This window comes from Ochotona princeps, chromosome 4, assembly GCF_030435755.1.
Source record: "Ochotona princeps isolate mOchPri1 chromosome 4, mOchPri1.hap1, whole genome shotgun sequence".
In the NCBI taxonomy this organism is placed as follows: domain Eukaryota; kingdom Metazoa; phylum Chordata; class Mammalia; order Lagomorpha; family Ochotonidae; genus Ochotona; species Ochotona princeps.
In genome coordinates, this window is record NC_080835.1 from 3189725 (window position 1) to 3214258 (window position 24534).

At 59.6% G+C, this 24534-nt stretch overlaps 1 protein-coding gene across 1 annotated transcript in view; it reads right to left on the minus strand.

Annotated features, from left to right (window-relative positions):
- Window positions 1–24534, minus strand: part of LRP5 (LDL receptor related protein 5) — a 74112-nt gene that overhangs the window by 14949 nt on the left and 34629 nt on the right. The window contains exons 6-14 of the mRNA XM_058662715.1: window positions 23659–24055; window positions 22535–22706; window positions 16951–17167; window positions 15415–15704; window positions 11784–12010; window positions 9878–10062; window positions 2545–2868; window positions 1787–1986; window positions 24–226 (exon numbers count right to left, since the gene is read on the minus strand). Of these exons, the coding sequence (XP_058518698.1) occupies window positions 24–226; window positions 1787–1986; window positions 2545–2868; window positions 9878–10062; window positions 11784–12010; window positions 15415–15704; window positions 16951–17167; window positions 22535–22706; window positions 23659–24055 (2215 nt within the window). The remainder of the gene's footprint in view (window positions 1–23; window positions 227–1786; window positions 1987–2544; window positions 2869–9877; window positions 10063–11783; window positions 12011–15414; window positions 15705–16950; window positions 17168–22534; window positions 22707–23658; window positions 24056–24534) is intronic.

A 24534-nucleotide genomic window follows, 5' to 3' on the forward strand; every position in this document is an offset into this window, starting at 1 on the left:
GGCCGCCCGCCCCTGCCGCCTACCCTCGCTCAGCGTTGACCACGATGGCCCTGGGCCTGTCACGGTCCCCTCGGAGCACCACCCCCATGGCCTCGCCGTTCAGCCGCTGCACGTTGATGGTGTTGGTGGCCTCGCACGTCCAGAAGAGTGCGCGGCCGTAGATGTCCACGCTCAGGTCGTGCGGCTGCCTGTCCGGGTTCTGGTTCTGGGAAGTTAACACGAAGGGCTGCAGAGAGCAGAGAGGCCATGCGGCGCCATCCGTCAGGGACCCCGTGGCACGTCAGGGACCCCACGTGGAAGGGCGGAGACAAACGCTGACACCAGCCTGGGACCTTCCCTCTCGGCTCAGTTCTTGTCTGTGCGCCCAGCAGACAGTGCAGAGGGAGACCCAACTGCACTTCCGGCTTCCAGAAGGCTCCAGGCCCCCTCAGGGTCCCGGCTGAGATCCCAGACTGGGGGTTGGTGGCTCTCAGGTGCTGTCCCTGCCAGAGGGTCTGACAGGAGCACATTCTTTTGGGTGAAAACCCTCGAAAAGTTTAATTTCAACCCAGGATGGCAATTGCAAAAGCCAGGGGTCACCTCTCAGCACCCCTTTCCCTGAGGCAGAAAGGCGGGGTACAGGGCCAGGCGAGGGTGTAGGGTTGATCAGCAGCTCCTCTTTGGGTACCTTGACGTGCCCAGGCCTGACTCTCCCTCCCTGTCCAGGAGTCTCTGCACAGGGAGTCCACTAGCCACACCTCGGGGATGTATCTGGGCCTCCAGGGGTCCTAACCAGTGCCTGCAACAAGCCCTTCATCTGCAGGCCGGACGCAGCCTAGGCTCCAGCGTCACCCGGGAATGATGCATGAACATATAGCTTCTGGACAGAGGCCACGGACACCTCCTGTCCCCTCAGTGGTCTGAACCTCCAGCCCAAGGTGAACATGACCTGTCTGTCCGTGGACAGGAGGGAGGACGGACCAGGGAAGCAGGATGCTCTGACACACATGACACACGCATACTGTGAGCATATACAGTGGGCCTGCACTTCCAGGAGGCCCCCAGAGCAGCCAGGCCACCGGAGTAGGCATTCCCAGGGGCGTCTGCGAGGAGGACAGCCCCGGCCACCTGCTTCCAAAGGGCACTACCATGCACGCCAACTGCAGTGAAACAACGGAAAGCTCGCAGCAAACAGAGCCAGCGTCCTGGGAGCTGGGGTGGGTGGAGGGGTGGACCCCCCACTAAAGAAGCCAAGCCAGGGCAGCCTCCGCCCGAGAGGTGCAGCCGGCAACAGTCACAGGATCGGAAGGGCCCTCCGCTCCCAGCAGAGGAGTGGCCAGGGCCTTCCCTGGAGCTGGCTCTCCCAGCCCCTCACCTGCTTCCTCCCCAACACCGCTCCAGGCTCCTTAACCATCGGTCTAGACGGAGCTCTGGGTGCTGGGCCGGAGCCGCTGTCCCTGTCCCACGAGCCCTGCGTGGTCTCTGTGTTACTGATCTGACTGCATAAGGTCTATGAGATGTTTCAACATGGTGGGACGGACACAGCCACCTCTGTACACACTCAGCCAATGTGGACATAAGGGCAGCCCCTGGGTTTGTCCCACCCCCACCGTGCAGCCAGCAGGCCCAGACCCTATGTCTCTGGCCAGGCCAGGGATCTCACGCAGCTGCTGTGTATACCCGGTGGCAATGCACTCTTTCCTCCGGAAATGGGGCTGGGCTGGCAGGGGTTGGGAGCGGAGCAGGGGAGACAGCTGAGGGGCCTCTTGCAGAAGCAGCCCCAGCCCCACCCTGCAGGTGCACCTGCCTGGGTCCCGTCATCTTTCGCACGCTTGATGTTCTGGCGCCCGTCCACCCAGTAGATGAACCTGTCCAGTGGGTCGTAGCTAATGGCCCGGACGTTCCTGAGCCCATGCAGTGGCAGGACAAGGTCTGGGCTGCGCTGGTCGTCTGGGATCATACGGCTGATGGCATATTTCTGGCTGAACAGCAGGAAGGTGGTGGGTGCTACAGCGAGGCAAAGAAACCAGGGAGCAGTGTGTCAGGACCCGCAGGTTGCAGGGCCAGCGGATGTCTCCCTTCTGCTGGATGCTGGGTCGCACAGCAGCCCCTGCACCTGCTGGACATCCACGGAGAGGGCCAGGAAGACACAGGCCACTCCCTGTGCAGGCTCCGCTGCCCACAAGGACAGGCTGCTGCTTTGCGACGTTTATTCTTAGATTAAGACCCAAGTAAGACCAAACGCACGTCCACTGGAGTGTCTGCCGCCTGGCACGCAATTACATCTGTGTGTGCCCGGGGGAGCCAAAACCCACCAGATGGCAACCGTGGGGCCAGGACTGTGCCCACATCAGGACCCCAGGTCTGACAACCACAGGGCAGGGACTCCAAGTGGCAGTGCCTCCTCCTGGCCAGCTCACTGCCCACTGGACCCTTTCAGGTCACACCCCGGGAGAGACAACAGGTGCGAGCCGCCGCCCATGGCCACCTCAGCACCCACCCAGGGCCGGGCTGATCTACCCAGGAGGGCGGGGACCTGGCGGGGACCTGGCGTGAGGCACTCACGGCTACAGTTGCGGGTGTCAGGGTCCAGGGTGTAATGGGAGGCGCAGCTGCAGCGGTGGCCAGCAGGGACGGCGAGGCACAGCTGCCCACACTGGCCGTTGCTGTACGTGCAGTCGTTGAGGCCACCCTGGCGGGAGGCGTGGAACACCAGGATGTCCATGACGAAGTCCAGACGGCCCTGGACGAGGGTGCGGTTGCGGCCACTGGTCTTGTCGGCACGCTCAATGCTGTGCAGGTTCCAGTCGGTCCAGTAGATGTAGTCGCCGTACTGCGTCAGGCCGAAGGGGTGTGGGAGGTCGTCAGCAATCACCGCCCGCTCCTGACCTGCGTGGAGACCCGGCCCCGCCCGTGCACGGTGAGCATGGCACGCACAGCCGGGGGGCATCCTCCACCCCGTATCTCCCAAAGCTGAGAGCCCACCCCCACAGTGCCCCCGTTGGAGATTACACGCAACGCCCATGCCTGACAGGCACAGGAAGGGCCCCAGCGGCAGGTCCTGCAGAGTCACATGCCAGCCCATGGGGGGCATCACGTACAGGAGTGCTACAGGAATAAAATCCCACACCATGGGTGCAGCTCACGTCCTCTGGGTGAGCGGCCACTAAATAGCACATGCTGCAGGATCACAGTTCTGGAAAGTTCTAGAAGAACAAAACTAACCCACGTGACTATCCCTGAGGTGGCTGCTGGGACTCCTGGGGAGGGCCTGGAGTGGCGTACCCTCTTGTCTGTTGGAGCCACTTACGCTGGGTAAGAGTCTCTGCCTGTGGACTGCTCACCAATCCTATTTGCGTCCCACTGAAAAATCCACTGCTTAAAAGCACCTCAAACTCTAGCGGCCAGTGGGGTACTCAGGCAAGCTTATCCTCTGGCTGCAAGCTTCAGCAGCCCCTTGGGTACTTGCACCCATGTGGGAAGAAGCAGCTCCTGGCTTTGGATCAGCTCAGCTCTGGCCATTGCAGTCATTTGGGGAACGAACCAGCAGATGGAAGACCTCGCTCTTTCTTTCCTCCTCCCTGTAAAAATTTGCTCTTTCCTACTGTACTTCCAGGTAAATGAGGGGGCTGAGACCATGTGGTTTAGACGAGGGAAACTGAAGGACCTTTCAGGGCCAGACCAACACACCCACTCACGAGGGAGACCTGAGCTGGGACGGTTGGCATCACCATCTGCCGGAGCACACTAAAGCCATTGGCTGGGGGGCCTGCCTGGCAGGGCTCAAACACCATACCTGAGAGTGAATGTCAGGGCAGGGGGTGGACCGTGTCAGGCTGGGACATGACACTAACCGGCATGTGAGAGAGCGGAGTCTGGGAGCAGATTCTATGGGGGACTGTGGGCTCACCCCTGTGGGACTGTAATACCAGCTGCTTTGCTTGAGAGCTGGGTGGTGATAGGCCAAGCTAGGCATGATTATGGAACTCAACAACACTTGGGTGCTAGGATTGGGAACATGCCAGACTGGTCCAGGCTGCAGCACCCAAAGGTGCACCCAGGAGCTGGTTGTGGAGCAGGTCAGGCCACAACATCCACCAGCACACACAGAGGTCGACACTAGGGGGCAGACTGCCGGGTAAAGGCCTAGCACCCACTGGCACACATGAGCTTTGGCTCTGGGGGTTAGCCTAGTGGGAGAACTTGGGGAACTGGCCTGGCGGGCCATCACTCCCATTGGTGAGCATGTGAGTGGCCTGGGTGTTGGTCAGGCCGGGCAGGGACGCTTCACTTGTTGGCAGGAGTGTGGGTTGGCACTGCGGAGGTGGACTGGGCAGGGCTGGGTCAAACCATAGCACACTAGCATGTGCGGGAGCCAGGGATGGGGTGTGGGTCATGCTGGGCTAGGCTATCACACTATTGGTTTACATGAAAGCCAGGGACGGGGGCAGTCTGGGAAGGGCTAGGCTACAGCACTCACCAGTCAAAGTTGGGACTGGTGGCAGGCCAGGCCAGGCTGCAGCATCTGATGGTATAGGTCAAGCTGGGTGATGGGTTATGTTGGGCTGGATCAGAGCAACCACTGGCATGTGCCAGATGTGTGGCTGGGAGCTGGCCTAGTTGGGGAGCTGAGGGGATCCCTGGCTGGGCTGCAGTTTCCACTGGTGAGCCCAAGAGCCAGAATGGGGGAGGCAAACTGGGCTGGGCATAGCTGCAGCATCCCTCAGCAAGGGTGTGGATTGGGTGTGGAATGTACCAGACTGGGCTAGGCTGCAGCACCTGCGAGTGGTCACAGGAGTCAGGGTGGGTTTGAACAGGATGGGCTAGGTCTCAGCATCCACTGAACCACATGAGAACTGGGTCTGGGGGTGGATCTGGCATGGCTGGGCTGTAGTACCCAGTGTAAGAGCCGGAATGGGTATGGGCTGGTCAGGCAAGGCCACTGTTACTACCAGGCCAGACCAAGAACCCATCAATGTGCGTGAGTTCTGCCACCGGGAGGTAACCTGACAGAGGAGCTTGAGGAACTGCTTTGTGAGGACACAGCCCCACAGGTGAGAGCAAGAACCAAAGCTGGAGACAGCCCAGACCAGGCCAGGTTACAATACCTGCCAGCACATGTGTGGGTAAGATTTAGGGGTTGGCCAGAATGAGCCAGTTCATAACGCTCACTGGCAGATGTGAGAACCAAGTCAGGGTGCAAGACAGGCCAAGTTTGGCCACCACACCAGACAGTTCACAATAGGGTTGGGACTGGGGGCTGCCTGAGCTAGGCTGCAGCACCTGCGAGTCAATGCTAAGGTGAAGTAAGACATGCCAGACTGAGCTGTAGCATCAATCAGCACAAGTAAGCCCTGGTGGCAGGAGGGGGAGGGAGGGTGTGCATGCCTGATAACCAGGCTGCGAAGACTCCCCTGCTGGGCCACTGCTCCTGCTGGTGAGCATAAGAACTGGGATTTAGGGCAGACCAGGCTGAGCATCCTACAACACCTGATGTCCTACATGTAAGCTGAATTAGGGGAGAGTTAGGCTGGGCTAAGCAACCATACCCATTGGTACATGCATGAACCAGAGTAAGTGTGGGCTGGTCGGACTTTGCTGTAGCAATGATTGGCAGGTGCTGGGACTGGGAGCGAGTCTTGCCAGCCTGGACTGCCAGAATCACCTGGAAAGTGCAAGATCTGGGCAGGGAGTGGGCTGAGCAGGGGAACTGTGCGTACTTCTGTGATGGGCTGCAATTCCTACCAGTGGACATGAGAACCAGAGCTTGTGGTGGGCCTGGCCGCATAGGCAGTGGCGGTTGATAGCCTAAGTATGGGCTGGATAGTGTGGCTGGTCAGGCTGAGCTAGGATCCAACATCCATTGATGTATACATGAACTGAATGGGATGTAGGATGGACTGGACCAATTTTTTTGTACATACAGGATTCACAGGAACCAGGGCTGGGGGCAGGTCTGGTAGGGGTTACCTGGAGTCATTCCAACTAGGCTGTAGTTTCTGCTAGTATGCTTGAGGGCTGAGTGTGTGGTGAGCAGGATTGGGCTGGGCCTCAGTTTCCATTGATGTGCATATGATCAGCTGACTGTAACCACCAATGCGTGTGCAGCTGATGTGGGTGACAGACTGAGCTGGACCCCACATTGGCTGGCCCACACAGGAATCAGGTCTGGGGTCACCTCTGGTGAGGTTTCTTCGGGGACCCCAACTGGTCCACTAGACTCCGATTTCCAACATCAGGGAAAATCTGACCGCGGAGTGCATGTGGCAGAACTGGGTCTCCACGTTTGTTGGAGCCTGTGCAGTGGACGGAATGCCCAGATGCTCAAGGGGGACATGACAGCCAGCTCACTGAGGCCTACGGAGGATGTCTAGTGCCATGAAGGGCAGCACAAACTGGACAGCTCTGCTGGCCGAGCTTTGACAGTGAGTATCTGGGCGAGCGGAGACTCTGAGGTGGTCCATGTCAGCTCATGGACCTTGGAAGGATTTCCTCATCCTTGGTTCAGTGAGCTCGACAGCAGGTCAGAACTATCAAAACCACTTGAGCAGAACCCTCAGAGCGTGCTCCACATGGGGGACCCTGGGATGACATCAGGTGGCTGTCCCCCAGCCCTGGGTGTTGATGTGGTTGGGCTGCTGCGAGCGGCCCTCTCCCATTCTCTTCCCACTTTCCCCAGATACAGGAAGAAAAAAGGAGATTAGAAACAATTGTCTCGGGCCCAGTGCAGTGGCCTAGCGGCTAAAGTCCTCGCCTTGAAAGCGTCGGGTTCCCATATGGCCACCGTTTCTAATCCCGGCAGCTCCACTTCCCATCCAGCTCCCTGCTTGTGGCCTGGGAAAGCAGTCGAGGACGGCCCAAAGCCTTGGGACCCTGTACCCGCGTGGGAGACCCAAAAGAGTTCCTTGCTCCTGGCTTCAGATCAGCGCAGCACCAGTCATTGTGGTCACTTGGGGAGTGAATCATCCAACGGAAGATGTTTCTCTCTGTCTCTCCTCCTCTCTGTATATCTGACTTTGCAATAAAAATAAATAAATCTTTAAAAAAAAAAAAGAAAGAAACAGTTGTCTCATCCATTCTCCCCATTCCTCGGCCCTTCCCATGCTAATCCGTGGTCCACATGGGCATACACCTTTCTTCAGTATGTAAGCATCATTACAAACAAAATAAATGTATTATATTTTTTAAAGCTCCTCCGTTGGGAGCACGGGAGCCGGAGAAGCCCGTGCCAATCAAGGCTCCCCTCGACACAGTGAGGGTTCTGAGGAAGAACTCGCAGTGGAGCGTCCACCCAGGGACAGCTGAGATGTCCCACAACGGCCACTTAGTGAAGTCACATTGTGTCACGTTCCCAGCGCTGGCCCAAGGAACCAAATCAATGCTTGGCACAGCTGCATGTGGGTGGTCCACTGCTCCCTTGGCAGACCCCAGGTCTGTCATCTTAGGCAGCATAGAATTAAGAATCTGAGATGGATCAGATGGCAGAGGCTGGCACTGGGGACCAATTCTGTCAAGTTAAATGCCAGAACCACCTGGAGAGTGCATAATCCAGAAGTTGGAGTGGCCTAGTAGGGAGATAGAGGGCACCTCCCTCATGGGTAACCACTCCCACTGGAGAGCACAAAAACCAGGACAGGGGCAGGGATGGCTAGACAGAAAGGCACCTGCCACTATGTGTGTGGGCCGGATAGTAGGTTGGTTGGGTTGAACTAGGCTTCAAAGCCCATTGACAAGTACGAGAGCTAAATGGAATGTGGGACAGACTGAACAAGTCTGTGGTACATACTCGCATGCATGGGAACCAGGGTAGGGGGCAGGCCTGGTGGGGGTTATGGGGAGTCGCCCCAACCAGGCTGCAGCTCCCACTGGTTTGCGTGGGGACCGAGTATGAAGCGGGCAGGATCAGGCTGAACTACAATACCCATTGGTTCATGTGGAAGACAGGGCTGGAAACAGAAATGACCCAGCAATTGCAATGACCAGCATAGGCATAAGCTGATTGGGGTGAAGGACTGTGCCAGACCCTGTACTGGCAAACGCACCAGAATCAGGTCTGAGATCACCTCAGGCGAAGCTTCCTTGGCGATCCCTGCAACTGAACCGCTGATCTCAGAACCCCAACCATGAAGAGACTATGTCAGCCAGTGGATTCTGAATAGGTTTCATCGTGCTTGGAACGGCGAGATTGGCAGCAATTCAGAACAGCTGAACTATCAAAACTGCTTGAGCAGGACCCTCGGAGCACGCCTCACATTGGGGACCTGGGATGGGGGGAGGCTGGGTGGGGCTTCTCCCTTTGTTTCTCCCCTGACCCCAGATACAGGGAAAAAAATGATATTAGTGTGGAAACAATAGTATTACCCACTTTCCTGTAGTTCTTGACCCTTTGTACCCTAATCAACTAAGTAAGATCATTTACAAAAAAATAAATTAATTAAAAAAAAGAATCTGAGATGGGGGGTGGTCAGCATCATGGTGTAGCAAGGACCGCCACCACCTGCAAGGCTGGCACCCTATATGGCCCGGTTACTGCCCCACTGCTCCGTTCCCCACTTCCCTGCTAACTGGGAAAAGCAGTGCAGAATGCCTGGACACCTTGCCACCCATGTGGGAGACACAGAACTTATTGTCTCCTGACTTTGGCAGGGCCCAACTCTTTCTTGCAGCCATCCAGGGAGTGAACCAGTGGATGGAAGATCTCTCTCTCTCTCTCTGTAACTCTGATTTTCAACATAAATCATGTAAGTTCATGAGGGGGAGACAATCCTGGCTATTCATTATGAAGCGAAGGTCTTTACCAGCACGAGCAAATCCAGAGATGAAAAGTAGGTGGGGACGCCAGAGCTGGGGGCAGCAACGAGAAGTTGGTGCCCAGCAGGCCGGGTCTCACTGGCAAGATGAGAAAGTTCTGGAACTAGATGGTGACAGGTAGAGCTGTTCACCTGAAGTGGCTAAGCCAGGGCTAGCGCTGAGGCACTGCCCGCAATGCCAGCATCCCATTTGGGCCATGGCTCAATTTGCAAAGGTTTCACTTCCAATCCAGCTCCCTGCGGTTGCCTGGGGAAAGCAGCAGAGGATGGCTCCAGGGCTTGGGCCACTGTCACCTTCATGGGAGACCTTGATGGCTCCAGCTCCTTGACCACCTGACTCAGCCCTGGCCACTGCAGCCATCTGGAGGGTCGGGGGTGAACCAGTGGACAGACGATCTCCCTATCTCAGTAACTCTGAGCCATGTGTGACAGCTCTCCAACTAACTCTAGTGGCGCTCCTGCGACGCGACTTTGTCTGTACCAGGTCGGGAAACTCCCCACCCCCCAATAGTTCAGCTGCCTAGGGATCCTCATTCCACAGGGAGTCAGCAAACACACATGACTGAAATAGACACATGACAACAAAGTACATGTGTGCACATGGAGCACATATGTAACCGTGCAGCACACATGTGATCTTGGAGCACCACAACCAGCATGGCCAGCACCTCAGGCAGCCGGGTGCAGGGGCATGCTCCCCACGGCTCTCACCACACCAGGTGCCAGCTTTTCCCCAGCCATGAGCCCAGAGAGCCCACAGGGCCCTGCCCCCTCCAACCTTCCACTTTCCCAGCCTGGGCACAGGGAGAGCTCAAGGATTCATGAAAACAGGGGTGCAGTGCCCACCTGGGGGGATGCCAGGAGCCCAAGCGAGCTCCCAGCATGACCACAGGCACGGGTGGGCATCCAGGGCTGCTGTAGATGGAGCACAGGCCCTGGGTCTCGGCTTCCCCACCCACTGCCGACCTCCGCCATGACATTAGAGTCTTGGTACTTGGCTCTGCTGGCACCTAGCACCCAGCAGCTGCTGTCCTAAGCCACGGTGTCAGCTGTCCCCCAGGAGGCCTGCACAAGCGCTCAGTCCTCACCCAGCATGTCGGACGACTCGATCATGTTGGTGTCCAGGTCGGCCCAGTACAGGCGCTGGTCAGCGTAGTCGATGGTGAGGTCGTTGGCCCGGCCCACCTTGTCCACCAGTGTCACACAGTTGGTGCCATCCATGAAGGCCCGCACAATCCTCGGCCTGCCACCCCATTCGGTCCAGTAGAGGTAGCTGGATGACACGGGGGACAGGGCAGGGTGGGGCGGGCTGAGTCCACCGAGGGCACATGGAAGACAACACAGCCACTACCATCTCCTCTGTGTCCCCCGAGGGAACAGGATGGGGGAGGGGGCCTGGCTACAACCCAAACCTCTCCCTGGGGCTGGCGCCATGCTACGGCCCCAAGCCCCAGTGGCCACCCACCTGTGAGGCAGGTACACCCACCAACAGATACAAAACTAAGTGCTAGAACATCCACACTGGCACACCTGTGTGGGCACAGATGCTAACTGGACATGCAGAAGGTCGCAGGTGGTAGGATAGGGCAGGAGGCAGAGCAGGATCAGGATTCAAGCTCAGCTCCATGGGGCAGAGTTGTGGCATAGCAAGTTAAGCCTCCCTCTGTAACACCAGCACTTCATATAGGCACAAGTTTGTGTCTCGGCTGCTCCACTTCCCAACAAGCTCCTTGCTTGTGGCTTGGGAAAGCAGTGTAGGACAGCCCAAAGCCTTGGGACCCTGCACCTGCATGGGAGACCTGGAAGAGGCTCCTGGCTTTGGATCAGCTCAGCTCTGGCCGTTGTGGCCACTTGGGGAGTGAGGCAGCAAATGGAAGATCTTTGTCTCTCTGTAACTCTGTCTTTCAAATAACAGTTCTTAAAATAAAAAGTCTCTGCTCTGAGCCGTCTCTGTCAGCGGCTCCTGCCCTGCCGGGCCTGCCTGGCCTGCCGGCCCAGACACAGGAAAGGTATTTCCCAGCTTTCCTCACACCTCTGTCCCGCTATCAGACCCTTCCCAACCCCCCTCCACCCTCACCCTGCTGTCGGACCCTTCCCGACCCCCCTCTGCCCTCACCCCCTCCACCCTCACCTCTGCTGTCGGACCCTTCCCGACCCCCCTCCGCCCTCACCCCTGCTGTCGGACCCTTCCCGACCCCCCTCCACCCTCATCCCTGCTGTCAGACCCTTCCCAACCCCCCTCCGCCCTCACCCCTGCTGTCTGACACTTCCCAACCCCCCTCCACCCTCACCCCTGCTGTCGGACCCTTCCCAACCCCCCTCCGCCCTCACCCCTGCTGTCGGACCCTACCCAACCCCCCTCCGCCCTCACCCCTGCTGTCGGACCCTACCCAACCCCCCTCCGCCCTCACCCCTGCTGTCTGACACTTCCCAACCCCCCTCCACCCTCACCCCTGCTGTCGGACCCTACCCGACCCCCCTCCGCCCTCACCCCTGCTGTAGGACCCTTCCCGACCCCCCTCCGCCCTCACCCCTGCTGTAAGAGCCTTGCTGACCCCCCTAGCTGGGTCTGCAACACTCTGGTAACGATGCAGCCGCAGCCGCAGCCACACAGGGCATAGGGTACAAGGGCGGAAGTGGGAGGCAGAAGGAAACCCATTCCCTGGTGCCCAAACAGGGCGCCCAGGCCCGAGGAGGGCTCAGTTTCACGGCCTGCACCAGTCCCTCCCAGCAGCCTCTGGGACTCCCAGAGTCCAGGAGGTATGTCCTGGCCTCAGTGCAGTTATTTGATCCCAGGCAAGCCCCCAAGCGTTCATGAGCCTCGGTGTGCAGACACCAGGCGCCAAGGGAGGTGACCAGAGGGGACGTCCACCCCTGCCCACCGTGATGGCGTCAGGATCCTGCAAGCCAATGGCAGTTGGCGTGCTGCCACCCCGACGGCAGATGTTGCCACAGGGGCTCAAGAGGGAACCACAGGCACCTGGCTGTCCTTACCCCTTAGCAGGATCCAGGGCCAGCGATCTGGGGTTATCCAAGTCCCTCCACACCAGCACCCGCCGGAACTGGCCATCGAGCCGGGCCACTTCAATCCTGTTGGTCCCGGTGTCGGCCCAGTAAAGGTTCCTGCCCATCCAGTCGACAGCCATGCCTTCGGGGTAGTCGAGGCCGAAGTCAATCACCTGTTCCACCGAGCTGCCATTCATGAAGGCACGGCTGATGGTCTGCGAGAGGCAGGAGGGAAGAGGACCACACGTCAGGGACCCCGACATGCCAGCCACCAGCTCCTGACCGCACAGGGGACCGTCTCATTGGTATCGGGAATTCTAAATGTGCATTTAGAAGGTTGCCAAGTAGTACCACTTAAGAAATGAAGCTGGCAATGACCAGGTGTGAGATGCCTATCTCACAAAGACCTCACTCACGCGTTCTCAAAGCAGGGTCCTTTCACCCATAAGCTTCCTGCTCAAACTTTACCCCAAGGACCCAATGAAAACACAAGGGGAGGCGGGTACAGCACCATGGCGCAGCACGCCAAGTCGCTGCCCAAAACATCCACATCCCATATGGGCGCTGGTTCAAGCCCCGGCTGTGCCCCGCTTCCCTTCCAGCTCCCTGCTTGTGGCTTGGGAAAGCAGTCGAGGACGGCCCAAAGCCTTGGGACCCTGCACCCATGTGGGAGACCCAGAAGAAGCTCCAACAGATGGAAGGTTTCTCTCCCTCTCTAACTCTGCCTTTCAGCTAAACCAATAAATCTTCAGTTAACAAATATCAAAGACCAATGACTCAAAATGCAAACAAGAGGCTTTCGGCACCCAGATGGGAATTCCCACGGCGCCATCTGGAAGTGGGGGAAAGTGCAGGCGACCGCACGGCTGCCAGGCGCAGAAGGCCACGCCCGCAGGGAACGCGGGTGCCGTACAGGCCGCAGGCAGGCATGCTGCAAGGCAAGGTTGTGGCTGGCCACGATCACAGGGCCCCTGCACGCTGGCAGCGAGGAGACCCCGAAATGCTCCCAACACAGACAATGGCTGGAGTAGTAGACGCGCCGGTGACCCTAAACGTACAGGTGGCCCATAAACACAGGCAACTGCTATGTGCCAATATAAGAAAAAATGGGGGCCTGTGTGATGGTGCTGTGGGTCAGCCTACTGCCTGCAATGCTGGGATCTCCTATGAACACCAGGTGAAGAGAGCCCTGGCTGCTCTGCTTCTAACCCAGCTCCCTGCTAACGCACCTGGGAAGGCAGCGGAAGACGCCCCAAGTGCTAGGGCCCCTGCACTCACATGAGGGACCCAGATTCTGAAGCCCCAGGCTCCTGGCTTCAGCCGGGTCCAGCTCTGGCCATGCAGCCATTTGGGAAATGAGACAGCAGATGGGAGATCGGCCTCTTTTTCTCTATAACCCTATCTTACAAACACATACAGTAACTCCTTCAGCATTGTTTAAATCCTGGTGAAGAGTGAGTAACAAAATATCTGCTATAATGGGAAAGTCCAGGGCCGTGGTGGAGCGGGTGAGCCACTGCCTGCGTTGCCAACATCCCGTATCAGAGCAATGCTTCGAGTCCGGGCTGCTCCACTTTCAGTGCAGCTCCCTGCTAACACGCCTGGGAAGGCTGCAGGTGATGGCTCCAGTGCTGGGGTCCCTCCCACCCCACATGCAAGAACGCAGGGAAGTTCCAGGATTCTGGCTGCAGTGACTGGGGCCTCCCAAGACAGGTCTCTCTCCCCCTCTCTCTCACCATAGCGCACTGCAGCAGTCGGGGGCTCAGGCTGGGGGGCTGGAAGTCTCCTCTAGGCCATGTCATACAACTTCCTTTTTCCAGGCCCAGTGTGGTAGCCTAGTGGCTACAGCCCTTCCCTTGCATGCAGCACCGGAATCGTGTATGGGCACCGGTTTGTATCCCAGCTGCTCCACATCCCATCCAGCTCCCTGCTTGTGGCCTGGGAAAGCAGTTGGAGACGGCCCAAAGCCTTGGGACCCTGCACCCGCATGGGAGACCCAGAAGAAGCTGCTGGCTCCTGGCTTTGGAATGGCTTAGCTCTGGCTGTTGTGGTCACTTGGGGAGTGAACCAGTAGATTGAAGCTCTTTCTCTCTGTCTCTCCTTTTTGTAAATCCGACTTTCCAATAAAAATAAATAAGTCTTAAGAAAAAAAAAAAGGCTTCCTTTGAAAGTCAGCAAGCTTTTCAAAAGTTGCATCACAAACACAGTGTCTCCGCCACTCCGCACCAGGGCCGGGTGTGCCAGCTCTCCCCCGGAGTGGCCAGATGCCCAGTGTCTCCGCCACTCCGCACCAGGGCCAGGATGTGCCAGCTCTCCCCCGGAGTGGCCAGATGCCCAGTGTCTCCGCCACTCCGCACCGGGATGTGCCAGCTCTGCCCCGGAGTGGCCAGATGCCCAGTGTCTCCGCCACTCCGCACCGGGATGTGCCAGCTCTGCCCCGGAGTGGCCAGATGCCCAGTGTCTCCGCCACTCCGCACCAGGATGTGCCAGCTCTGCCCCGGAGTGGCCAGATGCCCAGTGTCTCCGCCACTCCGCACCAGGGCCGGGTGTGCCAGCTCTCCCCCCGGAGTGGCCAGATGCCCAGTGTCTCCGCCACTCCGCACCAGGGCCGGGATGTGCCAGCTCTCCCCCCGGAGTGGCCAGATGCCCTGTGTCTCCGCCACTCCGCACCGGGATATGCCAGCTCTGCCCCGGAGTGGCCAGATGCCCAGTGTCTCCGCCACTCCGCACCAGGATGTGCCAGCTCTGCCCCGGAGTGGCCAGATGCCCAGTGTCTCCGCCATTCCGCACCAGGGCCAGGATGTGCCAGCTCTCCCCCAGAGTGGCCAGATGCCCAGTGTCTCCGCTACTCCGCACCAGGGCCGGGTGTGCCAGCTCTCCCCCCGGAGTGGCCAGATGCCCAGTGTCTCCGCCACTCCGCACCAGGGCCGGGATGTACCAGCTCTCCCCCCGGAGTGGCCAGATGCCCAGTGTCTCCGCCACTCCGCACCAGGGCCGGGATGTGCCAGCTCTCCCCCCGGAGTGGCCAGATGCCCAGTGTCTCCGCCACTCCGCACCAGGGCCGGGATGTACCAGCTCTCCCCCCGGGAGTGGCCAGATGCCCAGCTGGGTAGGGCCAAGCAGCCAACACCACACTCACACACTGGTGTCGCCCTGCTCCAGTCAACCACCAGCCCGGCACTTGGCCCACACCTCACCAGCATGCCCCGCGCCGGGCACCTGCACTTTCCCAAACTCTGGGTCTCCCATGTTGGCGCAGCAGCCGCAGGACTTGGGCCATCCTCTGCCCCCTTCCCAGGATACATGCGGGGAGCTAGAGCGGAAGTGGGGCTGCTGAGTTGAGCTGGCGCCCCATGGGGGATGCCAGTGCCACAACGCCAGCTTTGGAATTTTCATTTTTTTTTTTTAAAAAAGATTGATTTATTTATTTGAAAGACAAAATGAGAGAGAGAACCTGGAAGACAGAATCTGTATTCCCTTCCCAAACAGCCAGGGAAGGCCGGGCCAGGGGCCTGGTCACCCGCGTGGGCAGCAGGGAGCCCCGTCCTTGGGTCATTCATCAAGCCAGGACAGACCCTGGCCAAGCCCGGCAGCCGCAGGCCCCAAGCACACACACTACCTTCAGGCTGACGTCTGTCCAGTAGATGCGGTGGCTGCACACGTCGAAGTCCAACGCCGAGGCCTCCTTGACGCCCGTGAGCGGGATGGCCACGTCGTTGGTGTGAGTCTCCAGGGAGATCCTGTGGATGGCAGCTCGGCTGGTGAACAGCAGGAAGGCCTCAGGCACGATGCAGGTCTGCAGGTCGCTCAGCAGCTCCAGGCCGATGGGGCAGCCGCACTTGGTGGCACGAGGCGTGAAGAAGCACAGGTGGCTACAGCCGCCATTCCTGTCCGCGCACGGGTTGGTCCCTGCAAGCGAACGCCAGCAGGCAAGCTTGAGCTCCCCTCCCCAGGCCAGGGTGACAGCAGGAACAGGTGGAGACAGTAACTGCCCCTCGCTGTCCTGGCTCCCGGCCACGGAGCGACCAGACAGCAGTAAGGAAGCGCAGGTGCCTGGGATGCTGGCTGCCTCACTCACTCCATCAGTCGAGGAAATGAAAACCCAGAGAGGCTGCTGACGGTGGCGGAGCAGCTGAGGGAGGATCCCGGGTGGGCATCCTGGAACAGGCTCCTCCCCAGGGACACTGGCCCTCGAGGTCCTTCCAGAAGCCCTCCTGCCACTCACTGCCACATGCCTGTCCGTTGGGAGCAGACCGGGACCAGCCTGGTGCCCCACCCTGGTGCCCCACCCTGGTGCCCAAGCACAAGCAAAATTTGCTTTGGTTTCATGTTGAGGATTTCAACTCAAAAAAGAACCCTTTCCCAGGCCACAAGAATGAGAGATGCCCAATGCCTTGGCTGCAAACCACAGTCCCAAGGTCTACCTCAGCTCCAGTTCCCTCCCAGCTGTCATGTGTCATCTGTGTCCACCGTGGACAGGGGCACGCTTGGCAGGCAGTCACCAGGGCTGTCACCTGGAGGAAGTGACATAACACAGCTGCTGCCACAGCCACCGTCACTGCCTCTGGCCAGGCCCTTGCCCGGTCACCTTCTACCAACTCTCCTCTGACACCTGCAGCCCCCCCATCCCAACTGCAGCCACCAGCCCACGATGGGCTGGGCCAGGACAGCCTGCCCACGGGACGGGATACAAGACCACTGTGAGGCTGGGTTGGGCTCTCTCCCTTGTCCCCGGCCAGGGAGTCCATGACTCAGTCTACACAACCACACCGGCCAGTCTAATTAGCAGAATCCTTCCCAGAAAGAGAGAAGCTGCGGTGCCAAGCAGAGCCCCAGGCGAGGCTCGTGCAGACAGACGCCAGCTCTGTCCACGTCTTGTGGGGGAGGCCAGGCCTGGGCACGGTAGACAGCAATCCCAGCCCGAGGGGGCAGCAAGGTGGACTCAGGGGAGCCATGGGCTCAGTCACCCACTATCCCACACACTCTGCCCCCATCCCCAGGGACAACAAGGGCAGTAAGAAGGATTGGCACACAGGGATGCCACTGTCAGGCCCTGGCACCTACGGGCACCACAGTTACCACCGCTAGGGCCGACAGCTCTGGGGCGGACTGCTGAGGACATTCTGCCACAGCACGGGGAGGGACCCCCACTCACCGACGACTTTGGCCACATTCACGGCCTTGAGCCCCATCAGATCAGGCAGCTGGTCGATGATGACATCACGGCTGGCCTTGACTTTGTGCACCCTCTCGATGCTGCGTCGCTGCCAGTCCGTCCAGTAGATGAAGTCGCCCAGCAACGTGAACCCGAAAATGTGCGGGAGCTTGTCCTCCAGGAGAGTCCGCCTCTTGGTCCCGTCCACGCCGATCACCTGAGCAGCAGAGACAGGGTCTGGAGGGCCGGGCTCCTGCCTGCCGCCAGCCCCAGGGCAGCCTGGGACAGCCTCTGCTCCATCTACCCCTTGCCGGGTACTGCGGCTCCAGCTGGCACACACACGGGCACCGTGACTGCTGCTGTCTCAGCTGAGGGCAGCTCAGCGGCCCTTGCCCACAGCATCCATTATCTAGGGGTGGACGCTGCGCTAGCATGGGCAGCATGTCAGGAGGTGCAACGTGCATTGATCCTTGCGGACTGGAGTCCCAAGGGGAGGAACTCAGAAAGGAGTCTGGGATTGATTAGGCATGCCTGCACAGGTGCATCAGGGGACAATCCCAGCTAACACCCACCATGTGGTTTCCAAATGCTGGGGGGCTGCAGGACCAAGTCTGCCCCAGGTCTATGCTGCTTTCTCGCTCAGTGGGGGGCACTGGACGTTGAGGGACGCTGAGATACAGCGGCTCCATCCGTACTTGCAAGAGCTTGTGACGTAATGAGATGCAACCACCATCAAAGTGCAGAAGAGAACATGCAGCGGGCCTGGCCACGGGCAGAGGTGGGGAAGGCACAAACACCCGGGATCTCGGGCGGCAGGATGCGGGGGAGGTGGTCGAAGGCAGGAGGCCGGTGGAGGCAAGCTCTGGCAGCAGGCACGCATCTCAAGCTCATGGGAAGGGCTACAGGGCCCACGGTTTGCTGGTGGCCAAACACAAGCCTGGCGAGATACACGGAGCTGAAAGGACCCCCGTCCTCACTGCTGGATGGGCAACTCTGGGACGCGCAGCCAAGGGGCATAGCATGTGCATGAGGCCCCCTTCCCCACCTGAAACAGAGGTCATCGGAGCAGCCTGGGACAGCTGAGTCACACAGCACACCCAGCCACAGACAAGTGTCATCTCAGTGGGGGGCAGGCCAGCTGGACACAGCCATGGCCTCACTGGACCTCGGGCTTGGGACGTACCTGTTTCCTGCCCAGCTCTGCCGGCCTCTCCTAGCGGCTCTGGTGAGCACGAGGGAACTGACTTAGCCACATGGGCTGGGATTCCTACTGGCATCCTGCTCCCACGACAGAAGGGCACCCAGCAGAGACGCAAACACAGCTGTGTTGGGAACACCTCAGAAGCTACGGGCCCTCCCGTCAATCCCTGACCAGGAGGGATATGTCCTGGGTCTCCAGCCCCTTCTTCACAGGGTAGCAGGGTGGAGGACAGTACCCAACCGCCAACCAGGAGCACTAAAAAGAGTGACCACGGTGCCATGGCAATGCAGATTAGCTCGCTTCCTACGATACCAACATCCCCTATGGGCACTGGTTGGAGTCCCTGCTCCCGGCTCATGCAGCTGGGGAAAACCCTGAAAGATGACCCAATGACCGGAACCCTCGGCTACCCATCAGGGAGAAGCCCCTGGCTCCTGGCTACATCCAGACCACTGGGGCCATTCGGGAATGAACCAGCAGATGGAAGAAATTCCTTTAGTCTCTCTCTGTAAGTAAGCCCAAGGGAGGAAGTATTTTCCGCTTGAAGGCCAGGCACACAGAAGCAGGTGTGGACAACACATCATGGACAGCGTGTTGTGGACGGGGGAGACGTGGGCAAGAAAACGTCGGTGAGTTCACACTTTATTTGTAAACCCTGAATTCATGTAATAGTCACAGTGCGTGAAATACCATCCTTTGATTTTTTTTTTTAATTACACTGACTGGTTTCTTGGAAGGCAGAATACAGTGAGTGTGAGCGACAGTCGGAAAGCTCTTTCATCTGCTGGTTTGCTCCCCAGCTGGCTGCGGCAAAGACCGGTGCGTGGTCAGGCAGAAGGCCTCTCCAGCCAGCTCTCCCCCATGGCTGGTGCGGCTCACACGCTGGCACCATCAGCCGCTGCCTTCCTAGGCACGTGAGCAGAGCACTGGGTCAGAAGCAGAGCTGGCAGCATTTGGAGGGGTGCTCTGATGTGGGGGCATCGCACACAGAGGCCCAACCCATTGCACAGCTTGTCAGCAAGCGTACGAAGCTCGCGAGGGGCCCTAGGATACAGTGGGGCCACAGAGCTCAGTGCCTGTCCCTGCCTGCACCCTCATTCCTGCAACAGAAAACCAGACCAAGGAGGGACCCGTCCACAAACAACGAAATGGTCTGGCCAGAAGCCCGCTTGCCCGCATGTCTGCTCATGGGCAAGCAGAATGACCACTCTGCGGCCAGGCCACAGTACGAACCCTGGGCAGCAGTGGAAGCTTCTGGTCTGGCAAGTAACTTGCTCTCTCCCTGGGCAGGCGTGCCCCTCCACTCCGCAGGACGCCACAGCCTAGGGCAAAAGCAAACCCCAGGCTTCCAGCGGCTAGGCTCAGGGCCAGCTGGGCATGTGGGTCCAGGGCTCAGAGGAGCTCAGGCAGAAGGGAACTGCTTGTGGGAGGCCCGTGCAAGCCTGGAGGGCAGGGATGGCCTGACCCTCAGCAAGGACCCATCAGGGAGATGGGGGACCCCAGGTGCTTTTGCTAACAGAGCATCTGTGGGTGGGGGGAGGCACAGTTGGGGGCACTGAGGCAGGTCAGAGCGAGCTCGGGGCCTGGCAGGGAGCGAGAGGCAGGTTGCAAGGAGTATAGGCTGAGCTGAGCCCAGCCTGCGCACCTGCAGACACGGGCCTTCCGACCCACGCACGGGCCTTACATCATGGTGACCCAGGGACAAGGTCGGTGGCACACGGAGGTTCCTAGGTCAGAAAGGCTGAGCAGGAGGAGTTGGGGACAAGTGAGACGCTGGCCACAAGTACGCTGGCCACACACAGTGGGCAGGCGTCACCCACGGCTGTCAGCACTGAACTACAGGGGTATCCCCCGCCCCAGGGTGGTCTCCCAGAACAAGGCAGCAAAGGAGCCACCCCATCCCCTCCCCTCCCCCTGCTGTCGCAGATGATGGTGGCCAGCTGCCGTGGAGGGTTAGGAGGGGCCTGCCACCCAGTGTGCAGCTGCAGGGGGCTGGCCTGGCGCCTACTTTCCAGGACAGCTGCCCCAGACAAGGCGAGCAGGACTCCCCCGGACGGGGGGTTGCTTGTTGACCAGCTGCCAGGGAGCTGCTTGCTGGGCCCAGCCCTGACTGGCTTCCTTCATATCCTGATCCTCCCATGGCCCAGATAACTCTGTCGGCCCCCCTCGAAACTACACATGCTCCCACCTCAGTCTCCCATCCTGTGGGTCCAGTGGGCTCATCACCTCCCACTCCCATCAGCTTCCTCACTTCTGTCCCTCTGAGAACCGTGGGACAAGGTGTGGGCATGGGCATGGTGGCAGGAGGCCACAGGGGCCTGCAGGAACGGGCTGGAAGGAAGAGGGCTCGGTGATCAGCTGGCCAGAGGCCATCTACCTGGGCTGGAGCCACAGGAGATCCTGACCTCTGCTCCTCCCCACCTCCCCCATGGGAGTGTCAACAGCTTCCTGACTTCTCAGAAAGGCTGACACCAAAGCCCAGTGTGACCAGCAGCCCACTCCTCGGTGCACGCCCAGAAGAGCTGATGGGTGTTTGGCCAAGCAGCTGAGACACCTGCGTCTCAGGCTGGCACTGTGGGTGGCAAGTAAAGCCACCATCTGCAACAATGAGATCCCACGGGGCGCTGACTGGCATCCCAGCCGCTCCCCGTCCCATCCAGCTCTCCACTAGTGCACCGGGGGAAGGCAGTGGAGGATGGCCACCTGGGCCACTCCCACTCACGTGGGACACCTGCTTGGAGTTCCAGGCTCCTGGCTTCAGCCTGGCCCCATCCTGGCTGTTGTGGCCTTCAGGGAAGTGAATCAGCACACAGAAGACTGTCACTTTGCATTTCTAACAAAGTAAAAAAATTAAAAATAATTTTTTAAAGATGTATTATTTAATTTTACTGCAAAGTCAGATATACAGACAGGAGGAGAGACAGACAGGAAGATCTTCTGTCTGATGATTCACTCCCCAAGTGACCACAATGGCCAGTGCTGCGTGGATCCAAAGCCAGGAGCCAGGAACTTCCTCCAGGTCTCCCACGTGGGCGCAGGGTCCAAAGGTCTTGGGCCATCCTCTTTGCTTTCCCAGGCCACAAGCAGGGAGCTGGATGGGAAGTGGAGCAGCCGGGATTAGAACCAGTGCCCATATGCGATCACGGCGTGTACAAGGTAAGAACTTTAGCCATTAGGCCACTGTGCCGGGCCCAATAAAATTTTTTCTAACAAGATGGTTTTACATAGTTTGCCTCGGGAGACAGTGGTACAACGCCTGACACGGCGCCAGCCATATCGCAAGACACGGCGCCAGCCACGGCACTGGCCATGGTGCCAGATGCAGCTGAGGCCACAGTGCCAGCCATGGTCCTGGCCATGGCACCTGATGTGGCCACAGAGACTGACATGTCTCTGGCCATGACACCAGCCATGGTGTCTGACACAGCTCCAGCCACAGCACTGGCCATGGTGCCTGACCTGGCTCTACTCATGGCGCTGGCCACGACGTCTGCTCACTCACACAGCACGCGGCCCTCACGAATGTCGCCTTCTATCACCTTCCAGAACCTTCCAGCTCTCAGGGGCAGCAGCTGGATGTCAGGGAGCAACAAGACCCTTCATTAAGAACACAAACATTGCCAGGGAGCTCCAAGCGGAAGCAGCCGCAGCTGGCTGGATTTCCGTGAGAGGGAGTCCACTCCGCCTTCCCCAGCCCTGAGTGACCTCCCACTCCCAAGGAGGGTCTGAAACCTAGCCAGCCGCCTGGCTCTGGCCTCCCCCATGGTCACCCCAAGCTGATCACAGGGAACTGTCCCAAGGTGACAAAATCAGTGGGAGGCGCCCACCCTGGGGGAAAGGACAGAACAGGGGCCTCCTACAACAGAGACCCAACCTGGTGGCTGTGCCACTGAGACCAGAGCCCCCAGCGGAAGCCCAGGTGAGCCAAGAGCAAGTGGCCCAAGCACACAGCATGCTGCACAGCGCCGCTTACACACAGCCGGAGCATGCCAACACACTCTCACGGTAGACATGTGGGTGCGTGCATGTGGCTAAATAACCAGGAGCGTCTCTACCTCGTGGCTGTGCGCCACGAGGCCGGGGCGGCACCTCTGACTGTGTCCATTTCACACTTCGTGCCTTAAGTCACACAGTGGACACTCCAGCACCATTTATGTCGACCTCATTCATTGGCAGAGGGGCCGGGGAGCACCCATAGGGCAAGGCTGGAAGACTCGAGGACCCGGATGCACCACCTAGGGGCCCTCTGTCACCCATTATTCCTGTGGGAACCTCGCCTGGCTGCAGAGCAGGACACAGGCGCCCACAGATGTCCACCAGGCCAGGCCTCAGCATGGGAACACCACCCTCCCTGCTCCCCAGCACCCCCATGGCGCCACTCACCTCGATCCTGTCCGTCTTGGCATCACCCCAGTACAGCTTGCCCTCCTGCGGGTCCAAGGCCAGGCCATTGGGCCAGCCGAGGGAGGTGTTGACCAGCACATGCCGCTCCTGCCCGTCCAGGTTGGCACACTCGATTTTGGGGTTCTCCCCCCAGTCTGTCCAGTACATGAGGCTGAAGAGGAAGCAGAGGTCCATGGCAGTGGCCATCTTTGTCCGATCCCACCACCCAGGAGTGCAAGGTGCATGTCACAGGTGTGACCAGGTGAGTGGCAGATTTGGGGCATAAGGAATGGTGGTTGCCCAGGCCCCAGGCCCCTCCCCTGCCCCCACAGCTTAGGGTATGCGGGGAAGGACGCAGAACAGAACAGAACATTCTGCAAACATGGAGGGCTCCCCTGAGTATGGGGGCAGAGAGTGCCAAGGTCTCGGTGACACACAATGGGCTGTGCAGGGCCAGCACAGGCTCCACTGCTATTGCACCTGACTGCCCCTCCCCCGCCCTCCCTACTGCCCAAGCGCCCATCCCTGATCCCTTCTCATGCACCTGACCTGGCACCCCTAGAGGCACAGGGGACAGAGCTAGGTGGCGCAGTGAGGGGCCTGGAGTCAGCTTCCTGGCTCCTCCCCCACTCACACACATGGACCGTGGCGCTCTGACCAATTCACTGGCAGTGCGTCTGCCTTCTCACCCTCAAACCCTGGGGGTGGGGCACTCCACTTCTCAGCCTTGATGACCCTCCTGGGCAGGGGCCAAGCCTGCCCTGCAGCAGCCTTCTGTCCTCCACTCCAGGCCTCCTGGGCTTCTACAGGTGACCCCCTTGAAGGTGAAGGCCATAGCCACTAACCCTGAGTGTGGCAGGGCAGGGCCACATGCACAGACCCAGGAGGCAGGGCCTGCAAATCCAGTCCACCCTTGCCAACTGGCACCCGGGCCAGGTCACAATGTCCGCTGAGCCTTAGGCCCCCTCCAGCGCTGAAGCAGAACTCTGTGGTCCTGTTTCCCCCACACCCTGCTCCAGCGGATGCTGATGCCCAACAAGGCCCTGGGGCCGTGTGTGTGTACCTATGGGTTGCCTCCTCACCCCCATCCCGCCACATCCGCATGGCGCCCAGGCCCGCCTTACCCCATCACAGGGTGCAGCACAATGGCGCGGGGCTCGTCCAAGTCCTCAGACACCAGGATCTTGCGAGAGGTACCGTTGAGGCGCGTGACCTCGATGCGGTCGGTCCCCGTGTCAGTCCAGTAGAGGTTACGGGCCACCCAGTCGACGGCGATGCCATCGGGGTCGTTGATCTCAGTGCTGACCAGCGTCTGGGCTCCCGAGCCGTCCAGGTAGGCCCGGCGGATGGCGTGCACCTCGTCGTCAGTCCAGTACACGTAACCCTCCAGCGGGTCGTAGTCAATGGCGATGGCATGCCGGATGTCATCCACCTGCAGCACGATGTCCGTGAAGTCCGGCGTGTCCAGCGAGATCCTCCGCAGGTCTGTGCGCCGTGCCAGCAGCAGCACCTCCTCCGCCCCTGGGGAGCAGCGGTAGGGGGTCAGTGCACAGCGGGGCGGGTGGCAGGGCTGGGCCGGGCAGGGTGAAGCCCCACTAGGCCGCCAGGTCACCCTCCTGGGAGGAGTACAGGGAGCTACAGGCAGCCCCTCGAGACCCCCACTCTTCCTGGGTGGCTCAAGGCCACTTCTACCCAAAGCCCTCCGCGGTGTGGGGATAGATACCTGTCTGCTCGTCACCAACCAATTCCTGGGCACGGCCAGACACCTGCCAGCTGAGCTCACCTCTGTCTCACACACCGATGTAGGGTGCCCAATACAGAGCAGAGGCTGCAGGGGTACTCTGAGCAATCCCCAGGCAACTGGGGCAAAGACCCGAGGGCCCTGCCTCCAAGGGTGGGGTCCCTGACGCCCCCCATCCTGGTGGCCTCCAAGAACTGCCCCTGAGAACGGGTCAGCAAGACACCATACCAGGCCCTTGGGAACTCACACCCAGGTTCTC